Source organism: Protopterus annectens, chromosome 10.part0, assembly GCF_019279795.1.
Source record: "Protopterus annectens isolate FY-2018-M chromosome 10.part0, PAN1.0, whole genome shotgun sequence".
Taxonomy (NCBI): domain Eukaryota; kingdom Metazoa; phylum Chordata; order Ceratodontiformes; family Protopteridae; genus Protopterus; species Protopterus annectens.
Genome location: NC_056744.1, coordinates 100,586,788 through 100,606,054, shown reverse-complemented (window position 1 = coordinate 100,606,054; position 19,267 = coordinate 100,586,788). Strand labels below are relative to the sequence as shown.

At 41.1% G+C, this 19,267-nt stretch overlaps 1 protein-coding gene across 2 annotated transcripts in view; it reads right to left on the bottom strand.

Moving 5' to 3' along the window:
• TEPSIN (TEPSIN adaptor related protein complex 4 accessory protein) overlaps positions 1–19,267 on the bottom strand; it is a 599,267-nt gene that overhangs the window by 352,097 nt on the left and 227,903 nt on the right. For both annotated transcript variants that reach the window (XM_044085070.1, XM_044085071.1), the window contains exon 4: positions 1,458–1,536. In XM_044085070.1, coding sequence (XP_043941005.1) covers positions 1,458–1,536 — 79 coding nt within the window. The remainder of the gene's footprint in view (positions 1–1,457; positions 1,537–19,267) is intronic.

Below are 19,267 nucleotides of genomic sequence, written 5' to 3'. Positions count from 1 at the left end.
CATATAAGGCCATGTCAAACCCAGATTTGATGAATATGCTTCACCTCAAAAATCTAGATCCCTCAGAACCACAAGGGCGGAGACTTAAACCTTGACACGGTTATAAATAGAACGTGCTGGAGGGACAGATTCATCACCCAGAGACTCCCTATGCTGTGGAACAAAATCCCGGTACATGTGAGGCAGAGCACCTCTCTGGTCTTGTTCAAGAGGAATCTTGACCAATGGATGGGAGATTGCAGATATACCCCAGGGATTACTTCAGCGTCACTGCTTGACAGAGGCACAGCAAAATGATAGGCATAGTTTTTATTCAAACTAAAGGGGTGGCGAAAGCCACATAACTATGGGCTAGGCTTATAAATGCCCTTGGGCAGATAGCCTAGTATGAACCTATGAACCTATGAATCCTTACTTAACAAACCTAAAGAGCATCTGATACACCATGTTATCTGGTTTATTAGAAAGCTGAAAGAGAAAGTCCTAATGACACGTAGGAGACAATGGGTAAGGTACAATTTTTTTCTTGAATCATATCCTTTTAATTCTTTTTATCTTTAGGGTCAATAAAACAACAACTGTAATAATAAATACATAATACTAAAGTGAAATGAAAAAAGATTACAGAAGAGCAGAGAATGAAAGTTTATTCATATCCCAATAAATTAGATAGACTCCTCAAAAATAGACATCCCACTGTTCCAGGCACCTGTATCTTTGGCTCCGTTAACCCCTTCACTTTCACTCTACATGTGCTCCACATTACGTTAAGTGAGTAGACCTATGTAGTGGAGCACCAACACGGCCTAGTGGAAAATATGAAGTTTAGACATTTCCATAATGGCAACTACTTGTAACCTGGAAAAAGGACATGCCACAAGTCTCTTCACTGACATACAGAGACTGCTAGCAAACAAGTGCTGCTGTATGTATGTAATCTCAGAGTTAATATGCAGGAGAGTATTTGTTGGAAGGTCTTTCAATCCTGCCCACTTACAGCAGCTCATGACTTGATGACTTACTGACTGAATGGCACTGGCAACCTATCTCAGTCTTCCTTGCCAGGAGAACTGGAAAACATGAGCAAACCATGTTGTATGACAGGGACCCAACTAAATTATGAAAATAGGCAAGATGGAGCACTAAAAGGCCTAAGTTTTACTGGAAAAAGTAAAAACAAGTTGCTCTTCAGGCAACATTATCCTGTGAAGTGTGAAGGAAACTGATATACATAAGATGCAAAACAATACAGGTAGAAGCAGTAATCATCTAGTGAAAGTACCAGTGCCTGTCATACAAGAAACTGTCAAAAATAGTGAGGAAAATACATTTGGGGACAAAAAAACTCATAATATATATGAATATGTTGAACAGATTCAAAATAAAAAAGCATGATGGCGGCGATGTAGGAGGGTAGAAAATTTCAGGAAAGATATGCAAGAAAAACATACAATTACCTGTCTGAGGAAGCATTTCAGAAGATGGGGTATCAGCCAATGGTAAAAGGACATTCGTAAACAGCATACTTGCCAGTTCCTAAATTAACATAAATCAACAAAAAATACAGGTTAGTATGAGACATTTTCTATGACAGTACCCTTTACCTACTATATACAGAGTATTCACCTTCGGTGCATCACAGTCACTGGTATCTCCAAAACACTGAGCATTTCCTTTTCTTAACCAACAATATAATTTTGAATCTTATGGATCACTTTGTGTAGTGTTACTAGTATGTAACTACCTATAAAACAACTGTGAAAAATAACCATTCAAAGTCAAGGAGCCAAATATTACTTGCAGAATCTACGATGATATCAGCTGTAACTGCAAGTCACATTCGGTATACACATTCCATGCAACACAGGCAGCATGTTCACGTTTAAAATGCAATAGGCAGCTCTGCAATGTTGTGTGGTGGGTTTCACTAAAGACTTACTCTGCTGTAATGTTCGTAAAGATTCACTTCAATGCAGGTTACTGCTTAATGTGTACTTACTTAGCATACTCAGACTATGAAAATATGAATCACACATTCTTTCTGCATACATATATGATAAAGGCTGGTTTTAAAACAGTTCTTAAATAATAAAAATTTTAATGGTAATATGACTTGCATACCTTAATAGAAAACTGGTCCAAAACCATAGTAACAGTTTTCATTGTTTATTTATTTATTTGTCTTTGTTTACCAGGAACATCTGACTGATTAATATCCACTTTCAGCGGAAGCCTGGGGAGAAAAACTCCATTTGCTTACATTGCATTATAATAAGTTCCAGTTAAACACAGAGTAGTTGCATTTCTATTTGTATTTATAAATAAACGATAGTTAGATTTATATATTCTAAGATTTTACAGGGGTGGAAGTTACTAAAGAGAAAGCCAGTGTACAGTTTAGTGGATTGTACAGGCAGCAATTATGTATAAAAATCGTTTTGCCATTTCAGTGAGAGGTTAAGTGCATTCTCTTAAAGGAAAGTACTTGGAGAATATCATATGATGAACGCAAAGTCTCAACCTTCAGATGAGCATGTGCAGGACCAGGACTGTTTAAGATGTCGTTTAAGCAGTGGTTTAAAACTATTGAGTTTGTCAGAGAGTTTTATTTGTGTGGGGATATTATTCCAGAGTTTAGCAACGTACTGAGAGTAGAACGAATCTCCTGCAACGTTATTTCGAAAGTAATAAGAATTTGTTACTAGAGCGGAGGTTCCTTGCTGAACAGTAGGTCAGTAATATGTTATGTAGTGCAGGGCATTTTTTCTGGATGATGAATGAGTTTGTGTGCGGTGGTTAATTGTGAATATGTTAGGTAGTTGTGTAGTTCATGCCAGTTTAACTACTTTAAGCTGTGACAATGGTGGGTCCTATGAGGGAGACTGGTGGCAAATTTAGCTATTTTATTGTAGCAAGAGGCAAGTTTTTTTTTTTTGAGTATTGTTTAGGTTTGTTAGGATAGGAGCGGCGTATAAGAGCTGGCAATAAGAAGGTGGTGGCTAAAGTTTTTGCTTGCAGTATCTGTAAGGAATCCATTGATCCTTTAAAGGAAGCATAGTTACTGGTGAGTAGATTTAATGGTGTGCAGTATATGCTGGTTATATTTGAGACCAGCCATCTATGTACTATAATGCCTAGAAGTTTACTGTGAGTTACAATTTCAATGACAGCATTATTTGCTGACTTTCTGGTAAAATAATGCTTTTGATTTTGACAACTTTTTGAAGTAAAAAAGCGTTAACTTAGTTTTCTTGGGGTTGAGTAGGAGGTTTGATTCTTTAAGCCAAGTCTCTACAGTGTAGAACGATTCTTGGGTAATGTCATGGAACTTATTTACTGCTGAGGCCACACATATTAATGCTGAGTTGTCTGCATACTGAACTAAACTAGTATAGTGAGTGGAGGTCATTAATAAATATATTAAATAGGAGAGGACCCAGGATAGAGTCCTGAGGGGACACCTGTATTAACTGGTTGAAAGAATGAGTAGGTTTGTTGCCATATTATTACCCATTATTGAGTACAATGCACCAATTGGAATGTACCTGGCTAGACATCTCCAGCAGCTGGAGAGACCACAAAGGTAGCTAACCAAGAGGATTACTGGCCTCAAACAGTTGCCCTATGAAGCACGATTGAAAAAGCTAAGACTGTTCTCTGTTGCATACCGCTTTCTCAGAGGTGATCTCTGTCTAACATACAGAGCCATGTCCAACCCAGAATTGTTGAACATGCTCCATCTTAGCAAAACCAAATCTACTCGAGCTACATGCTCTAGGGATATAAACCTCAACACAACAATGAATAGAACATGCTGGAGGGACAGATTCCCTTCACAGAGACTTCCCTTACTATGGAACAGGGTCCCGATCTACATAAGACAGAGCCCCTCACTATCACTCTTCAAGAGGAACCTTGATGAGTGGATTGGTAACAGAAAGTTCACACCGGGGATCACACCAACAGCACTACTAGATAGGGGCCAAGAGTACTAGCTGCTAGTACAAGGGTCTAGGGAACTACTAAAGGGGCGGTGAATACCGAACAACGTGGCTGGGCTAATATATGCCTTCGGGCAGATAGCCCAGTACCAACCTATGAACCTATAAGGGGTTGTTGACTTCCAGATAGGTAACTAAGAACTAAGAACCCACAACAAGGAGTATTGTGAAAGTCCTATTGAGGAGAGTCGAGTGAACAGTTGCTGGTGAAAGACAGGATGAAATGCCTTTGACAAGTCTAAGAACATGGTAGACACAAGCAGACCACTGTTTCTATGTTGGTTTATTATATTGGTAAAATGCAGTACAGCAGTAGTGGTGCTGTGCTGGAGCCCAAAGCCATGCTGTGTTTCTGAGAGCAGGTTATTTGAGGTTAGGTACTTGCATTAGCTGCATATGGATGCATTTCTCTAATATTTCGAAGAGGGGGAGATAATAGCTAGGGGTCTGTAGTTATTAAACTCTGTAGATGTGCCACTTTTGTGCAGTGGCATGACGCAGTATTTTTTCCCAAGTGAGGGGGACATACATTTCTGCTACGGAACTATAAATTAGTAAGGACACAGGGAAAGCTATGACTTCTGTGGCCATTTTTAGGTTGTCTGATAGTAGTTGGACTACAGCACAGAAGTAGTTTTTAGTTTAAGGATTAACTTTCTTATAAGCAAGGTAGGTCCTGGACTAAAACTGAAGAACTGTGGGTGATTTTGATTGGACAGGGGTAAAGAGAGGGAGGCAGATGTATTGGTGTCTAAAAGAGGTAATACAGATTGTATAAAGTAGGAATTAAACTGTGTGGGATGGAGTCCGTCATATTGTCTGTTTTTGGAAAGGGAGTGGTGATTTTGCCAGGATGGAAAGCGGGTTGAAAACTTGGCAAAGAGACAGAGAGAAAAAAAAAACAATCAGTGAATTACCTTAAAACAGCCACGAATCTGCTGAGAGACAGAGAAGTAAAAGGAACAATGCAGTTTAAAAAGGCCTCTGAGCTAGTCGATGAAAGTCTTGATTTTGTTGCTCTAGGGCACAGTTTTAGTAGGAGAGTTAGCCCAATATCACCTTGACCTGACTAAATGTGATAACAGTAAAAAATTGCACTTGAGTGTTTGAACAATTGTATAATGTAAGGAGGCTTCTATGGACTTCGAAATACAAAGTCCAAATACCTCTCCCACCCCCAGAGATCAGCAAAACAATGAGGAAAAGTAAGCCAGAATGTAGTAGTGCAGCTGTTGCAAATTACTGGCTCAGAACTCAAAGTGGTTACACAACAAGAGAAATAAACTTAAGAAAGGGAGACACTGGACTGCTAAAAACAATGAAATTGACAAAGTACCAATGGGACTACTGTGGTCTAAGAAAATGGAGCTATTAGAGTGGACAAAGTTCTTTGTTTTAGGCTGCCATACCATTTATAATTTACATAAAATATATGCCATTGTTGTTACCATGTAGTATACATATACATTTTCTTTTAACACTGTTCAGTCACTCTACAATTATATGAATTGCTCAGTTCCTGCATTCCCTTAAACCTCACTCCTCCTCTTGAACATTATTCTGCATATATTGTTCCAACAGTTTCATTCATTTCTGTGAAATTTGTTCCTTCCATTTTTTAAAGATCCCACCTCCAATTCTTTAATTTCCTTTACAATATATTTCAATTACAGTTGGCTTAGATTTTGATTTCTATTGTCTGGTAATTGCTTTATTGGCAGCCAACAGCATTAGTCTCATTAAGGCCTTACAATATCAAGGTAATTCATATCATGTCTCACAGCACAAAAGAATAATTTCCTTAGTCACAAGCACTTGTATCCCCCCCACCAACATTTCCATGAAGTTACTCTACAAGAAAATGTTAAATCTGCCAACAGATTACATTCCCAAAACACAAATTTACAATTACCTCTCTCTCCCTATCACACCACCAGAATGTGTTATCTATTGGAGGAAAAATCTGCTGCAATTTACTGGGAGAATAAAAATATCTATATGCAAACAGCTCCATGCAAAAATCATAAACCTTCTGTAATTTGCTGCATACTTGGGAGTTTACAGATTTATTCTCATTGTTCCTTTCTAAATTGCTTTTTCATTCTCCTTTTCCAATCTTTTTTAATATTCTGTGATTGATTTGTATAGTTATTATGCAATATTTTATGTACCTTACTGATTATCTCTTTTCTAAAAGCAACTTTGTCCTAGATTCAACTAAATACTCTGCAAGAGCTGGTCTTTCACTTAGCAATCCTTATCTCGTTCTCTTTGTCACACTCTGTTATCAATCAGTAATACGGATGGCAGTCTCTAACCCACAGTCCAAGCTTCTACTTAGTCTTATCCCACAAGATTACATTTCCCTCGAGTTATCTACTCACAACAACTTGGTTCTTTTGATGATTTCATTCAGTAAATTCCGGATCCCTCTTGCTTATTATCTATATTTCTACTTGCAGTCATCCCTACTGGAAAAATCTTTCTCCATACCTGTAATGGCTTACTTCTTAAAACACTTTCTGCTCTTTTACAAACATCGATTCATAGCTTAAATAACAGGCTAGTGGCCCTTAAGTACCATTTTAACCATAGCCAATTTCCCTTTCCATGCTTGAATTAACCTATCCTATTTGGTTAGAGACTGGATTTAACCATCCCATGGTCAATAACTATACATTACTCCTAATGAAAATAACTAGGATCACACCATAAGTAATTTGATGGGACACATCCAATGAGTACAGCATTTAGGAGCTGCCTCTATCCATTAGTAGTACAAGGGCAGTCCTGGGGTACATTTTCTGTTTCCCATCCATAGATCCAAGTTGCACTTGAATAATGACAGCGATGAACTTTTGTTTTATGTGGATGGGGAGTCCGTTCCAAAGCAGCAGTATCCTCTCTGAGATATAGCTGTCCCTATAAACCATTGTGTTGATGTTGCAGAAGAGGTTTATATCCCTAGATCAAGTATTTCTGATGCCATTTGACTTGCTTATTTGCATTAAATCTACCAGTATTAGGTCGGAGGACACCTTTTATGCCAGTCATAGGTCACCTCTTAGCAGTCTGTAGGATACAAAGTATATTGAAAGGGCTTTGAGTCGGCAGATGTATGACATGTTGTTTAGACCTTGTATCCTATCTCCATGGGCATTACAGTTGTTGAAGGTGTCTGGACAGATGCATGCAAAAAATAGTAATTATATTCAATGACTGGCCTAATGAGGGCTGATTAAAGGAGGACAAAGACATTCTTAGATCTAGACACAATCCCTTTGTTTACAAGCTGTGAAATATAGGTCATTTTTTTACAAAAACGAACACCTGTTGGTCAAAAGTTAGGTCAGTGTCCATGTAACTCCCCAAATCCCAAACAACTGGGTCAACTCTCAGAGGCATATGATTAATGTGGTAGTTCCCTGTGGCAGATGACTTCTCAAAGGATGCAATAATGCATTGTTTGGCTTTTAGTTTCAGTCCATGACTTTAGGACCAGTTACCTATTTGAGATAAACTTTTAAGATAAACTTTCCTGCAGGATGACAAAGTCATTTGGGGATTCAATGACTGTTCCTAGCTTGCAGTCATCCATAATCTTAGTCAGCCAGAGCCCTTTTGCATTTGGTTTTACTTCCAAAAAGTAGATGCCACACAAGAGAGGTCCCAGCATAGAAATCGGGGAGACTCCACTCATGACTGATGTCTTTGTGGAAGTTCTTGTATTTTCATTTTCTACTTCATATCTGTGAGCCAGTTGGCAATCTAGCGAATAGCACAGGGGTTTTTTGCTTTTCTACTATGCCTGAGTGGTGAACTGTACCAAAAGCTTTGGCCAGGTTGAAGTATGTGGTGTGTAGTGTTTTTGCCTTCATCCATTGCTTTGGTGACCTTTTCAAAAAAATCTACCGGGTTAAGTAAGCATGACTTGCCCTTGACTATTCCAAATTGATGATAACTTCCATGATAAGTCTTTCGATTACTATGCATATTAGGCTGGTCAGACTTAATGTGTCTGCAACTGCCTGGTTCTGTGGAAGGTTCTCCATTCATAGGTTCATAGGTTCATAGGTTCATACTAGGCTATCTGCCCGAGGGCATTTACAAGCCTAGCCCATCGTTTTGTGGCTTACGCCACCCCTTTAGTATGGGGAACTATACCCATTATTTTGCTGTGCCTCTGTCGAGCAGTGACACTGAGGTAATCCCTGGGGTATATCTGCGATCTCCCATCCATTGGTCAAGATTTCTCTTGAACAAGGCCAGCGAGGTGCTCTGCCTCACATGTACCGGGATTTTGTTCCACAGCATAGGGAGTCTTTGGGTGATGAATCTATCCCTCCAGCACGCCCTATTAATAGCCGTGTCGAGGTTTAAGTCTCCCGCCCTTGTGGCTCTGATGGATCTAGATTTTTTGAGGTGAAGCATATTCATCAAATCTGGGTTTGACATGGCCTTGTATGTTAGGCAAAGGTCACCTCTGAGCAAGCGGTAAGCGACTGAATAGAGCTGGAGTTCTTTCAGTCGGGCAGCATAGGACAGATTTTTGAGACCCTTTATCCTTTTGGTGAGGCACTTGTGGCCTCTCCAGCTGCTGCAAGTGTCGGGTCAGATACATTCCGAATGGGGCATTGTACTCAATCATTGGTCTGATGAGTGATGAGTAAAGGGAGACTATGACTTCCCTTGATCTAGATGAGAATCCCTTCATGATAAGGTGGGCAATGTAGAAGGTCCTCCTAACTACCTTAGCTACATGGGTGTCGAATGATAGACTACTATCAACCTGGGTCCCCAGGTCCCTGATAACTTCTTCTGTGTTCAGTGGATTGCCACCTATTTGGTAGCTAGGGGTAACCTTGTTTTTCCCGAAGGGTATGACTATGCATTTTTTGGCATTTAACTTTAGGCCGTGGCTCTGGCACCAGTTATCCGTTTCTGTGAGACCCTTCTGAAGGATATCTGTGTCAGAAGTGTTTTCTACTATGGCGCCCAGTTTGCAGTCATCTGCAAACTTTGTCAGCCATAACCCTCATGTGTTTGCTTGTACTTCGGAAAAGTAGATGCCAAACAAGAGTGGGCCCAGGACTGAGCCCTGTGGGACACCACTTGTGACAGGCTTTGAGTCTGACATGGCGCCAGCAACTCTGACCCTGTGGGTTCTGTCACTCAGCCAGTTTGCAACCCATCTTGTGATGTATGGGTTAACATTTAAGCTGATGAGTTTTTCAATGATACCCGAGTGGGGTATTGTATCGAAGGCCTTAACCAGATCGAGGTAGGCTGTATGGACTGCCTTTCCCTCATCGATGGCTTTGGTGACTGTTTCGAAAAAGTCAACCAAGTTTAAAAGGCATGATCTGCCTTTGACAAAGCCAAACTGGGTTGGATCCAAAGTCTGCAAATTCCCTATGTCTTTATTTATGAGGTCCATTATGATCCTCTCCATGGCTTTGCAGACAAGGCTTGTCAAGCTAATGGGCCGGTAATTTCCAGGGTCGGTGGAGTGCCTTTGTGAAGTGGGACCACAGTTGCAGTGCGCCACTCCCTGGGTACGTATCCAGAGGTAAGACTTTGATTAAACAGCTGCCCTAGCTGTGGGTTTAATTCCTCATTGAGTTCATGGAGCACACAGCCGGGGACACCATCAGGTCCCATGGATGCTGTGTTTTTTGCCTTGGAGAGAGCAGTTCTCACTTGGGCGCTGGAGATGTTTGGGGGGCTGCAATCGTTTGGTATAGATATCTCTCCTTTTGGGGGGGAGAAGTTTGCACTGAACCTGTCAGCCAGTATGTTGGCAATGTCTGTAGGATCAGTAATCTTCACATCATTTTGAACTAGTTCTGAGCATATCTGGGAGTTTCCTCCTAGGTTTCTAACATAGCTAAAGAAGGCCTTATGATTGTCTTTTGAGTCTTTAGCTATTTTTCTCTCGAAATTTGCTTTGGATGATTTTATGAGAGCTCTTAGTTTTTACTTATAGTGATCAAGGGTGTCTTACCTTTTAAGGATTTTGCTCTATCTTGTAGTAGCTTCCTCCTTTTGTTGTAGAGTTTGTTTATGGCTGGGGTCCACCAGACTGGACGCTTGCCTTTGGTACAAAGAGTCTTTGTTTTGCTTGGGATTGCCTTATCCATGCAGTCCTGCAGGTGCTGGTAGAAGGCATTTGTAAGTGATTCAGCGGCTTGAGTACTGTTTTCCGCCGGCTCGGGGCCTTAAAGGAGACCACACTAGTCTTTAGAAGTGTGAAGTCGGCTTTTGAAAAGTTCTTTACTGTGGTCTTTTTTATTTCAGGTGGGGTGGGATGAGGACCTCCAGCGAGATTAGTTTGTGATCTGATCTCACCAGTGAGGGTATACTTCGGTGTTGAACATTGTGCTCCCATGTTCGTGATGATGAGATCAAGTATGTTATCTCCTCTTGTGGGGATGGTGACTAGTTGTTCCATGGCATTTGAGTTTATGAATTCCAGGAACTTTTGGGCTAGGGTGTTTGGGCTTGAGTAGTGTTCCCAGTCTATATTAGGGTAATTGAAGTCACCAAGTATGATGGTGTTTGGTGATACATTTATCCCCTCTAGTCTTTTCAGGAAGGCCATGTGAGGTTCCTGAGTTTGTGAGGGTGGCCTGTAACATGCTACAATTTGCAGAGCAGTCTTGCCTATGGTTAATTGCACCTGGTTGGTCTCTGATGCATCGTGCGTTGCCACCAGTCTTGAGGTGTGGGTGTCCTTGATGAATATGGATACCCCCCCCCCCCTTTCTTGGTATTGTCCGGATTTTGGGGCCGGAACGCATGATATGAGGTAAAACCTGATAGCGCTGGGGTGCTCTCAGGAGCCTTGAACCAGGTTTCTGTCACATCACAGACATCGATGTTCTCCATACTGAGAAGGGCCTCGAGTGCGTGCATTTTGAGATTTAGACTTCTGGCATTGAGCAGCATTACCCTTAGTTTTTTCCTTTTTTGTGTTCTAGGGTGGTAGGTTTAGAATTTGAGCCTTGCCTAAAAAGGCACTATGGGGTGGCAAGAGCCTTTGCCAATATCCGAATCCCAGGGTGACAGGTGCAAGCCGTCCCTTGCGAAGCAGCGTGGCTTGTCCAGCATGTCATCCCAGGCAGACAGATACTGGATCCCCTTTGAATGACACCAGTGTTTAAGCCAATTGTTAAAGCTGATCATCTTATCTCTGTATTGTGGTATCATTCTTGGTGAAGGTAGGATACTGCTCAAGGTCAGGGTCATACCTGCCTGGGCTACATAATCAGAGAGCTCCTCAATGTCTCTTTTCATGTAGTCCAAGGAGGTACGCTCAGGTCGCTTACACCAGCGTGGACAATGACTGAGTCATATTTGTGCCTGCTGTTGAGAGACCTGAGTGCTTGCGTATGTGGCGGATTCTAGCGCCCGACAGGCAGCTTACTGTGACCTTCTCCTTACTCAGTCTGGTGAGCGGACGTCAGTGTGTCTGACTATGGAGTCACCAATGACTAGTGTGTCTGGCATTGTGTTTTGCCTTAAGGGCTGTGACTGATTGACACTCTGACTGTGAGGTCTATGTGTTGCAGGTGTTGTGTTCTGAGGTGGTGGTTGTTTGGGTGTCTGCTTTGGTGGCCTCTGCTGTTTTGGTAGATTTTGATCAGAGCCTCGAGTATGGCTTTGTGTGTTTATGTGTATGATTTGAGGTTGTAATGGTACTATGTGAGACTGGGTCTATAGTGTGTGTGGTAACCTTCTCCTCCTGACTGGTCTTGCCAGTCCTATGTTGAGAGAGCTCAGCCTCCAGTTTGGCCGTATAGTTGCATCTCTCGCATGTATTTGTGTTTTGTGGGAGGAGGAGAGGGTTGTCTGTGTACATGTGGCAATTGTAACATTGCCTCAATATTCCCAGGTTCACCAGTTGAGCAGGAGAGGACAGTAGCAACTGATCCCTTGACATGCTAGAAGGATAGACAAAAAAACTTTAAAACAAGATTCCGGGGGACGTGGGTGACCGAGAAATGGGGGGTTGCCTTTTTGGGGTACTATCTATGACAAGAGTGCCGTATCAAGGTAATAAGTACTGTAGGAGCAAGTGCTAGGTTTAACAGATAGAGAATAGTCTACTTGGAGTCAAGTAGAGATGATCTTTTTAATTATAGGATACGCTGATTTGATCAGTAGTATAGTTCGAGGAAGGTAGTTTTAAGGGAAAATTTGAAGAGTGGACTTTAGGTAGCCCGGATAGTTTAAACCTGCTTAACCAGCGCTGCCCTAGTGTGCAACAGTGGCAAACAGTGGCAGCTCCGGGCTAAATCAAGGCTAACGCTAGCGTTACACTGCTTTTATACCAGGGGGCTGGAAAATATAGAAACTGGCCCAAAACGACCAATAAACTACTAGTTACTGGCTGAAACCTCACAAAACTGGACAAAAGGCAGCTCAATGCTTCCCACTCCCACTGGTAAGCAAGGCAACCTCCTCTCCCCAAATAAGGCAAGGAAACAGTACACAGGAACTACAACCAAAGGCCAGGAATCAGCAACTCTGAAACTGGACTAAACTAGTAAAGCAGGAAAAGCAAGAGAGATTTTTTCTTTTTTTTCTTTTTTTTCACAAAACAGGCAGAAACAGGTACAGCAAACACTTATAAATGCTAAGAATCAGCTACTACAGCTTACACAGAAGAAATTGCTACAATACAGTCAAATAGTAACAAACAAGGATTCCAAGTGCAATATTAAGTTAAATGCAGTAAAACAGCTTCAATGTAACAGAAAGGCAGGTAAATACAGTCGCTAGGTATTAAGTTGTGGAAAGCAACAAAAAATATACTTAGTATCAAGAAAATGTCACTTATTCAGCTCTCTGCAGCCTGGATTACTCTGCTGGCCCACGTGGAGTCTGTGCTGAGTAGGTACAAGCTGAAAAACGCGCGTTTTCCGCGTTTTATACCAGGGGGCTGGAAAAAGCTAGAAACTGGCCCAAAACGACCAATAAACTACTAGTTACTGGCTGAAACCTCACAAAACTGGACAAAAGGCAGCTCAATGCTTCCCACTCCCACTGGTAAGCAAGGCAACCTCCTCTCCCCCAAATAAGGCAAGGAAACAGTACACAGGAACTACAACCAAAGCCCAGGAATCAGCAACTCTGAAACTGGACTAAACTAGTAAAGCAGGAAAAGCAAGAGATATTTTTTTCTTTTTTTTTTCTTTTTTTTCACAAAACAGGCAGAAACAGGTACAGCAAACACTTATAAATGCTATGAATCAGCTACTACAGCTTACACAGAAGAAATTGCTACAATACAGTCAAATAGTAACAAACAAGGATTCCAAGTGCAATATTAAGTTAAATGCAGTAAAAACAGCTTCAATGTAACAGAAAGGCAGGCGAAATACAGTCGCTAGGTATTAAGTTGTGGAAAGCAACAAAAAATATACTTAGTATCAAGAAAATGTCGCTTATTCAGCTCTCTGCAGCCTGGATTACTCTGCTGGCCCACGTGGAGTCTGTGCTGAGTAGGTACAAGCTGAAAAGCAGCGTTTACGCGTTTTATACCAGGGGGCTGGAAAAAGCTAGAAACTGGCCCAAAACGACCAATAAACTACTAGTTACTGGCTGAAACCTCACAAAACTGGACAAAAGGCAGCTCAATGCTTCCCACTCCCACTGGTAAGCAAGGTAACCTCCTCTCCCCCAAATAAGGCAAGGAAACAGTACACAGGAACTACAACCAAAGCCCAGGAATCAGCAACTCTGAAACTGGACTAAACTAGTAAAGCAGGAAAAGCAAGAGATATTTTTTTTCTTTTTTTTTTCTTTTTTTTCACAAAAACAGGCAGAAACAGGTACAGCAAACACTTATAAATGCTATGAATCAGCTACTACAGCTTACACAGAAGAAATTGCTACAATACAGTCAAATAGTAACAAACAAGGATTCCAAGTGCAATATTAAGTTAAATGCAGTAAAAACAGCTTCAATGTAACAGAAAGGCAGGCGAAATACAGTCGCTAGGTATTAAGTTGTGGAAAGCAACAAAAAATATACTTAGTATCAAGAAAATGTCGCTTATTCAGCTCTCTGCAGCCTGGATTACTCTGCTGGCCCACGTGGAGTCTGTGCTGAGTAGGTACAAGCTGAAAAACGCGCGTTTACCGCGTTTTATACCAGGGGGCTGGAAAAAGCTAGAAACTGGCCCAAAACGACCAATAAACTACTAGTTACTGGCTGAAACCTCACAAAACTGGACAAAAGGCAGCTCAATGCTTCCCACTCCCACTGGTAAGCAAGGTAACCTCCTCTCCCCCAAATAAGGCAAGGAAACAGTACACAGGAACTACAACCAAAGCCCAGGAATCAGCAACTCTGAAACTGGACTAAACTAGTAAAGCAGGAAAAGCAAGAGATATTTTTTCTTTTTTTTCTTTTTTTCACAAAACAGGCAGAAACAGGTACAGCAAACACTTATAAATGCTATGAATCAGCTACTACAGCTTACACAGAAGAAATTGCTACAATACAGTCAAATAGTAACAAACAAGGATTCCAAGTGCAATATTAAGTTAAATGCAGTAAAAACAGCTTCAATGTAACAGAAAGGCAGGCGAAATACAGTCGCTAGGTATTAAGTTGTGGAAAGCAACAAAAAATATACTTAGTATCAAGAAAATGTCGCTTATTCAGCTCTCTGCAGCCTGGATTACTCTGCTGGCCCACGTGGAGTCTGTGCTGAGTAGGTACAAGCTGAAAAACGCGTTACCACGCTTTTATACCAGGGGGCTGGAAAAAGCTAGAAACTGGCCCAAAACGACCAATAAACTACTAGTTACTGGCTGAAACCTCACAAAACTGGACAAAGGCAGCTCAATGCTTCCCACTCCCACTGGTAAGCAAGGTAACCTCCTCTCCCCCAAATAAGGCAAGGAAACAGTACACAGGAACTACAACCAAAGCCCAGGAATCAGCAACTCTGAAACTGGACTAAACTAGTAAAGCAGGAAAAGCAAGAGATATTTTTTCTTTTTTTTTTCACAAAAACAGGCAGAAACAGGTACAGCAAACACTTATAAATGCTATGAATCAGCTACTACAGCTTACACAGAAGAAATTGCTACAATACAGTCAAATAGTAACAAACAAGGATTCCAAGTGCAATATTAAGTTAAATGCAGTAAAAACAGCTTCAATGCAACAGAAAGGCAGGCGAAATACAGTCGCTAGGTATTAAGTTGTGGAAAGCAACAAAAAATATACTTAGTATCAAGAAAATGTCGCTTATTCAGCTCTCTGCAGCCTGGATTACTCTGCTGGCCCACGTGGAGTCTGTGCTGAGTAGGTACAAGCTGAAAAACGCGCGTTTGCCATGTTTTATACCAGGGGGCTGGAAAAAGCTAGAAACTGGCCCAAAACGACCAATAAACTACTAGTTACTGGCTGAAACCTCACAAAACTGGACAAAAGGCAGCTCAATGCTTCCCACTCCCACTGGTAAGCAAGGTAACCTCCTCTCCCCCAAATAAGGCAAGGAAACAGTACACAGGAACTACAACCAAAGCCCAGGAATCAGCAACTCTGAAACTGGACTAAACTAGTAAAGCAGGAAAAGCAAGAGATATTTTTTTCTTTTTTTTTTCTTTTTTTCACAAAACAGGCAGAAACAGGTACAGCAAACACTTATAAATGCTATGAATCAGCTACTACAGCTTACACAGAAGAAATTGCTACAATACAGTCAAATAGTAACAAACAAGGATTCCAAGTGCAATATTAAGTTAAATGCAGTAAAAACAGCTTCAATGTAACAGAAAGGCAGGCGAAATACAGTCGCTAGGTATTAAGTTGTGGAAAGCAACAAAAAATATACTTAGTATCAAGAAAATGTCGCTTATTCAGCTCTCTGCAGCCTAGATTACTCTGCTGGCCCACGTGGAGTCTGTGCTGAGTAGGTACAAGCTGAAAAACGCGCGTTTACAGCGTTTTATACAAAGGGGCTGGAAAAAGCTAGAAACTGGCCCAAAACGACCAATAAACTACTAGTTACTGGCTGAAACCTCACAAAACTGGACAAAAGGCAGCTCAATGCTTCCCACTCCCACTGGTAAGCAAGGTAACCTCCTCTCCCCCAAATAAGGCAAGGAAACAGTACACAGGAACTACAACCAAAGCCCAGGAATCAGCAACTCTGAAACTGGACTAAACTAGTAAAGCAGGAAAAGCAAGAGATATTTTTTTCTTTTTTTTTTCCACAAAAACAGGCAGATACAGGTACAGCAAACACTTATAAATGCTATGAATCAGCTACTACAGCTTACACAGAAGAAATTGCTACAATACAGTCAAATAGTAACAAACAAGGATTCCAAGTGCAATATTAAGTTAAATGCAGTAAAAACAGCTTCAATGCAACAGAAAGGCAGGCGAAATACAGTCGCTAGGTATTAAGTTGTGGAAAGCAACAAAAAATATACTTAGTATCAAGAAAATGTCGCTTATTCAGCTCTCTGCATCCTGGATTACTCTGCTGGCCCACGTGGAGTCTGTGCTGAGTAGGTACAAGCTGAAAAACGTGCGTTTACCGCGTTTTATACCAGGGGGCTGGAAAAAGCTAGAAACTGGCCCAAAACGACCAATAAACTACTAGTTACTGGCTGAAACCTCACAAAACTGGACAAAAGGCAGCTCAATGCTTCCCACTCCCACTGGTAAGCAAGGTAACCTCCTCTCCCCAAATAAGGCAAGGAAACAGTACACAGGAACTACAACCAAAGCCCAGGAATCAGCAACTCTGAAACTGGACTAAACTAGTAAAGCAGGAAAAGCAAGAGATATTTTTTTCTTTTTTTTCTTTTTTTTCACAAAACAGGCAGAAACAGGTACAGCAAACACTTATAAATGCTATGAATCAGCTACTACAGCTTACACAGAAGAAATTGCTACAATACAGTCAAATAGTAACAAACAAGGATTCCAAGTGCAATATTAAGTTAAATACAGTAAAAACAGCTTCAATGTAACAGAAAGGCAGGCGAAATACAGTCGCTAGGTATTAAGTTGTGGAAAGCAACAAAAAATATACTTAGTATCAAGAAAATGTCGCTTATTCAGCTCTCTGCAGCCTGGATTACTCTGCTGGCCCACGTGGAGTCTGTGCTGAGTAGGTACAAGCTGAAAACGCAGCGTTTACGCGTTTTATACCAGGGGGCTGGAAAAAGCTAGAAACTGGCCCAAAACGACCAATAAACTACTAGTTACTGGCTGAAACCTCACAAAACTGGACAAAAGGCAGCTCAATGCTTCCCACTCCCACTGGTAAGCAAGGTAACCTCCTCTCCCCCAAATAAGGCAAGGAAACAGTACACAGGAACTACAACCAAAGCCCAGGAATCAGCAACTCTGAAACTGGACTAAACTAGTAAAGCAGGAAAAGCAAGAGATATTTTTTTCTTTTTTTTTTTTTTTTCACAAAAACAGGCAGAAACAGGTACAGCAAACACTTATAAATGCTATGAATCAGCTACTACAGCTTACACAGAAGAAATTGCTACAATACAGTCAAATAGTAACAAACAAGGATTCCAAGTGCAATATTAAGTTAAATGCAGTAAAAACAGCTTCAATGTAACAGAAAGGCAGGCAAAATACAGTCGCTAGGTATTAAGTTGTGGAAAGCAACAAAAAATATACTTAGTATCAAGAAAATGTCGCTTATTCAGCTCTCTGCAGCCTGGATTACTCTGCTGGCCCACGTGGAGTCTGTGCTGAGTAGGTACAAGCTGAAAAACGTGCGTTTACCGCGTTTTATACCAGGGGGCTGGAAAAGCTAGAAACTGGCCCAAAACGACCAATAAACTACTAGTTACTGGCTGAAACCTCACAAAACTGGACAAAAGGCAGCTCAATGCTTCCCACTCCCACTGGTAAGCAAGGTAACCTCCTCTCCCCCAAATAAGGCAAGGAAACAGTACACAGGAACTACAACCAAAGCCCAGGAATCAGCAACTCTGAAACTGGACTAAACTAGTAAAGCAGGAAAAGCAAGAGATATTTTTTTCTTTTTTTTTTTTTCACAAAACAGGCAGAAACAGGTACAGCAAACACTTATAAATGCTATGAATCAGCTACTACAGCTTACACAGAAGAAATTGCTACAATACAGTCAAATAGTAACAAACAAGGATTCCAAGTGCAATATTAAGTTAAATGCAGTAAAAACAGCTTCAATGTAACAGAAAGGCAGGCGAAATACAGTCGCTAGGTATTAAGTTGTGGAAAGCAACAAAAAATATACTTAGTATCAAGAAAATGTCGCTTATTCAGCTCTCTGCAGCCTGGATTACTCTGCTGGCCCACGTGGAGTCTGTGCTGAGTAGGTACAAGCTGAAAAACGCGCGTTTACCGCGTTTTATACCAGGGGGCTGGAAAAAGTTAGAAACTGGCCCAAAACGACCAATAAACTACTAGTTACTGGCTGAAACCTCACAAAACTGGACAAAAGGCAGCTCAATGCTTCCCACTCCCACTGGTAAGCAAGGTAACCTCCTCTCCCCCAAATAAGGCAAGGAAACAGTACACAGGAACTACAACCAAAGCCCAGGAATCAGCAACTCTGAAACTGGACTAAACTAGTAAAGCAGGAAAAGCAAGAGATATTTTTTTCTTTTTTTTTTCTTTTTTTTTCACAAAAACAGGCAGAAACAGGTACAGCAAACACTTATAAATGCTATGAATCAGCTACTACAGCTTACACAGAAGAAATTGCTACAATACAGTCAAATAGTAACAAACAAGGATTCCAAGTGCAATATTAAGTTAAATGCAGTAAAAACAGCTTCAATGTAACAGAAAGGCAGGCGAAATACAGTCGCTAGGTATTAAGTTGTGGAAAGCAACAAAAAATATACTTAGTATCAAGAAAATGTCGCTTATTCAGCTCTCTGCAGCCTGGATTACTCTGCTGGCCCACGTGGAGTCTGTGCTGAGTAGGTACAAGCTGAAAAACGCGCGTTTACCGCGTTTTATACCAGGGGGCTGGAAAAAGCTAGAAACTGGCCCAAAACGACCAATAAACTACTAGTTACTGGCTGAAACCTCACAAAACTGGACAAAAGGCAGCTCAATGCTTCCCACTCCCACTGGTAAGCAAGGTAACCCCCTCTCCCCCAAATAAGGCAAGGAAACAGTACACAGGAACTACAACCAAAGCCCAGGAATCAGCAACTCTGAAACTGGACTAAACTAGTAAAGCAGGAAAAGCAAGAGATATTTTTTTCTTTTT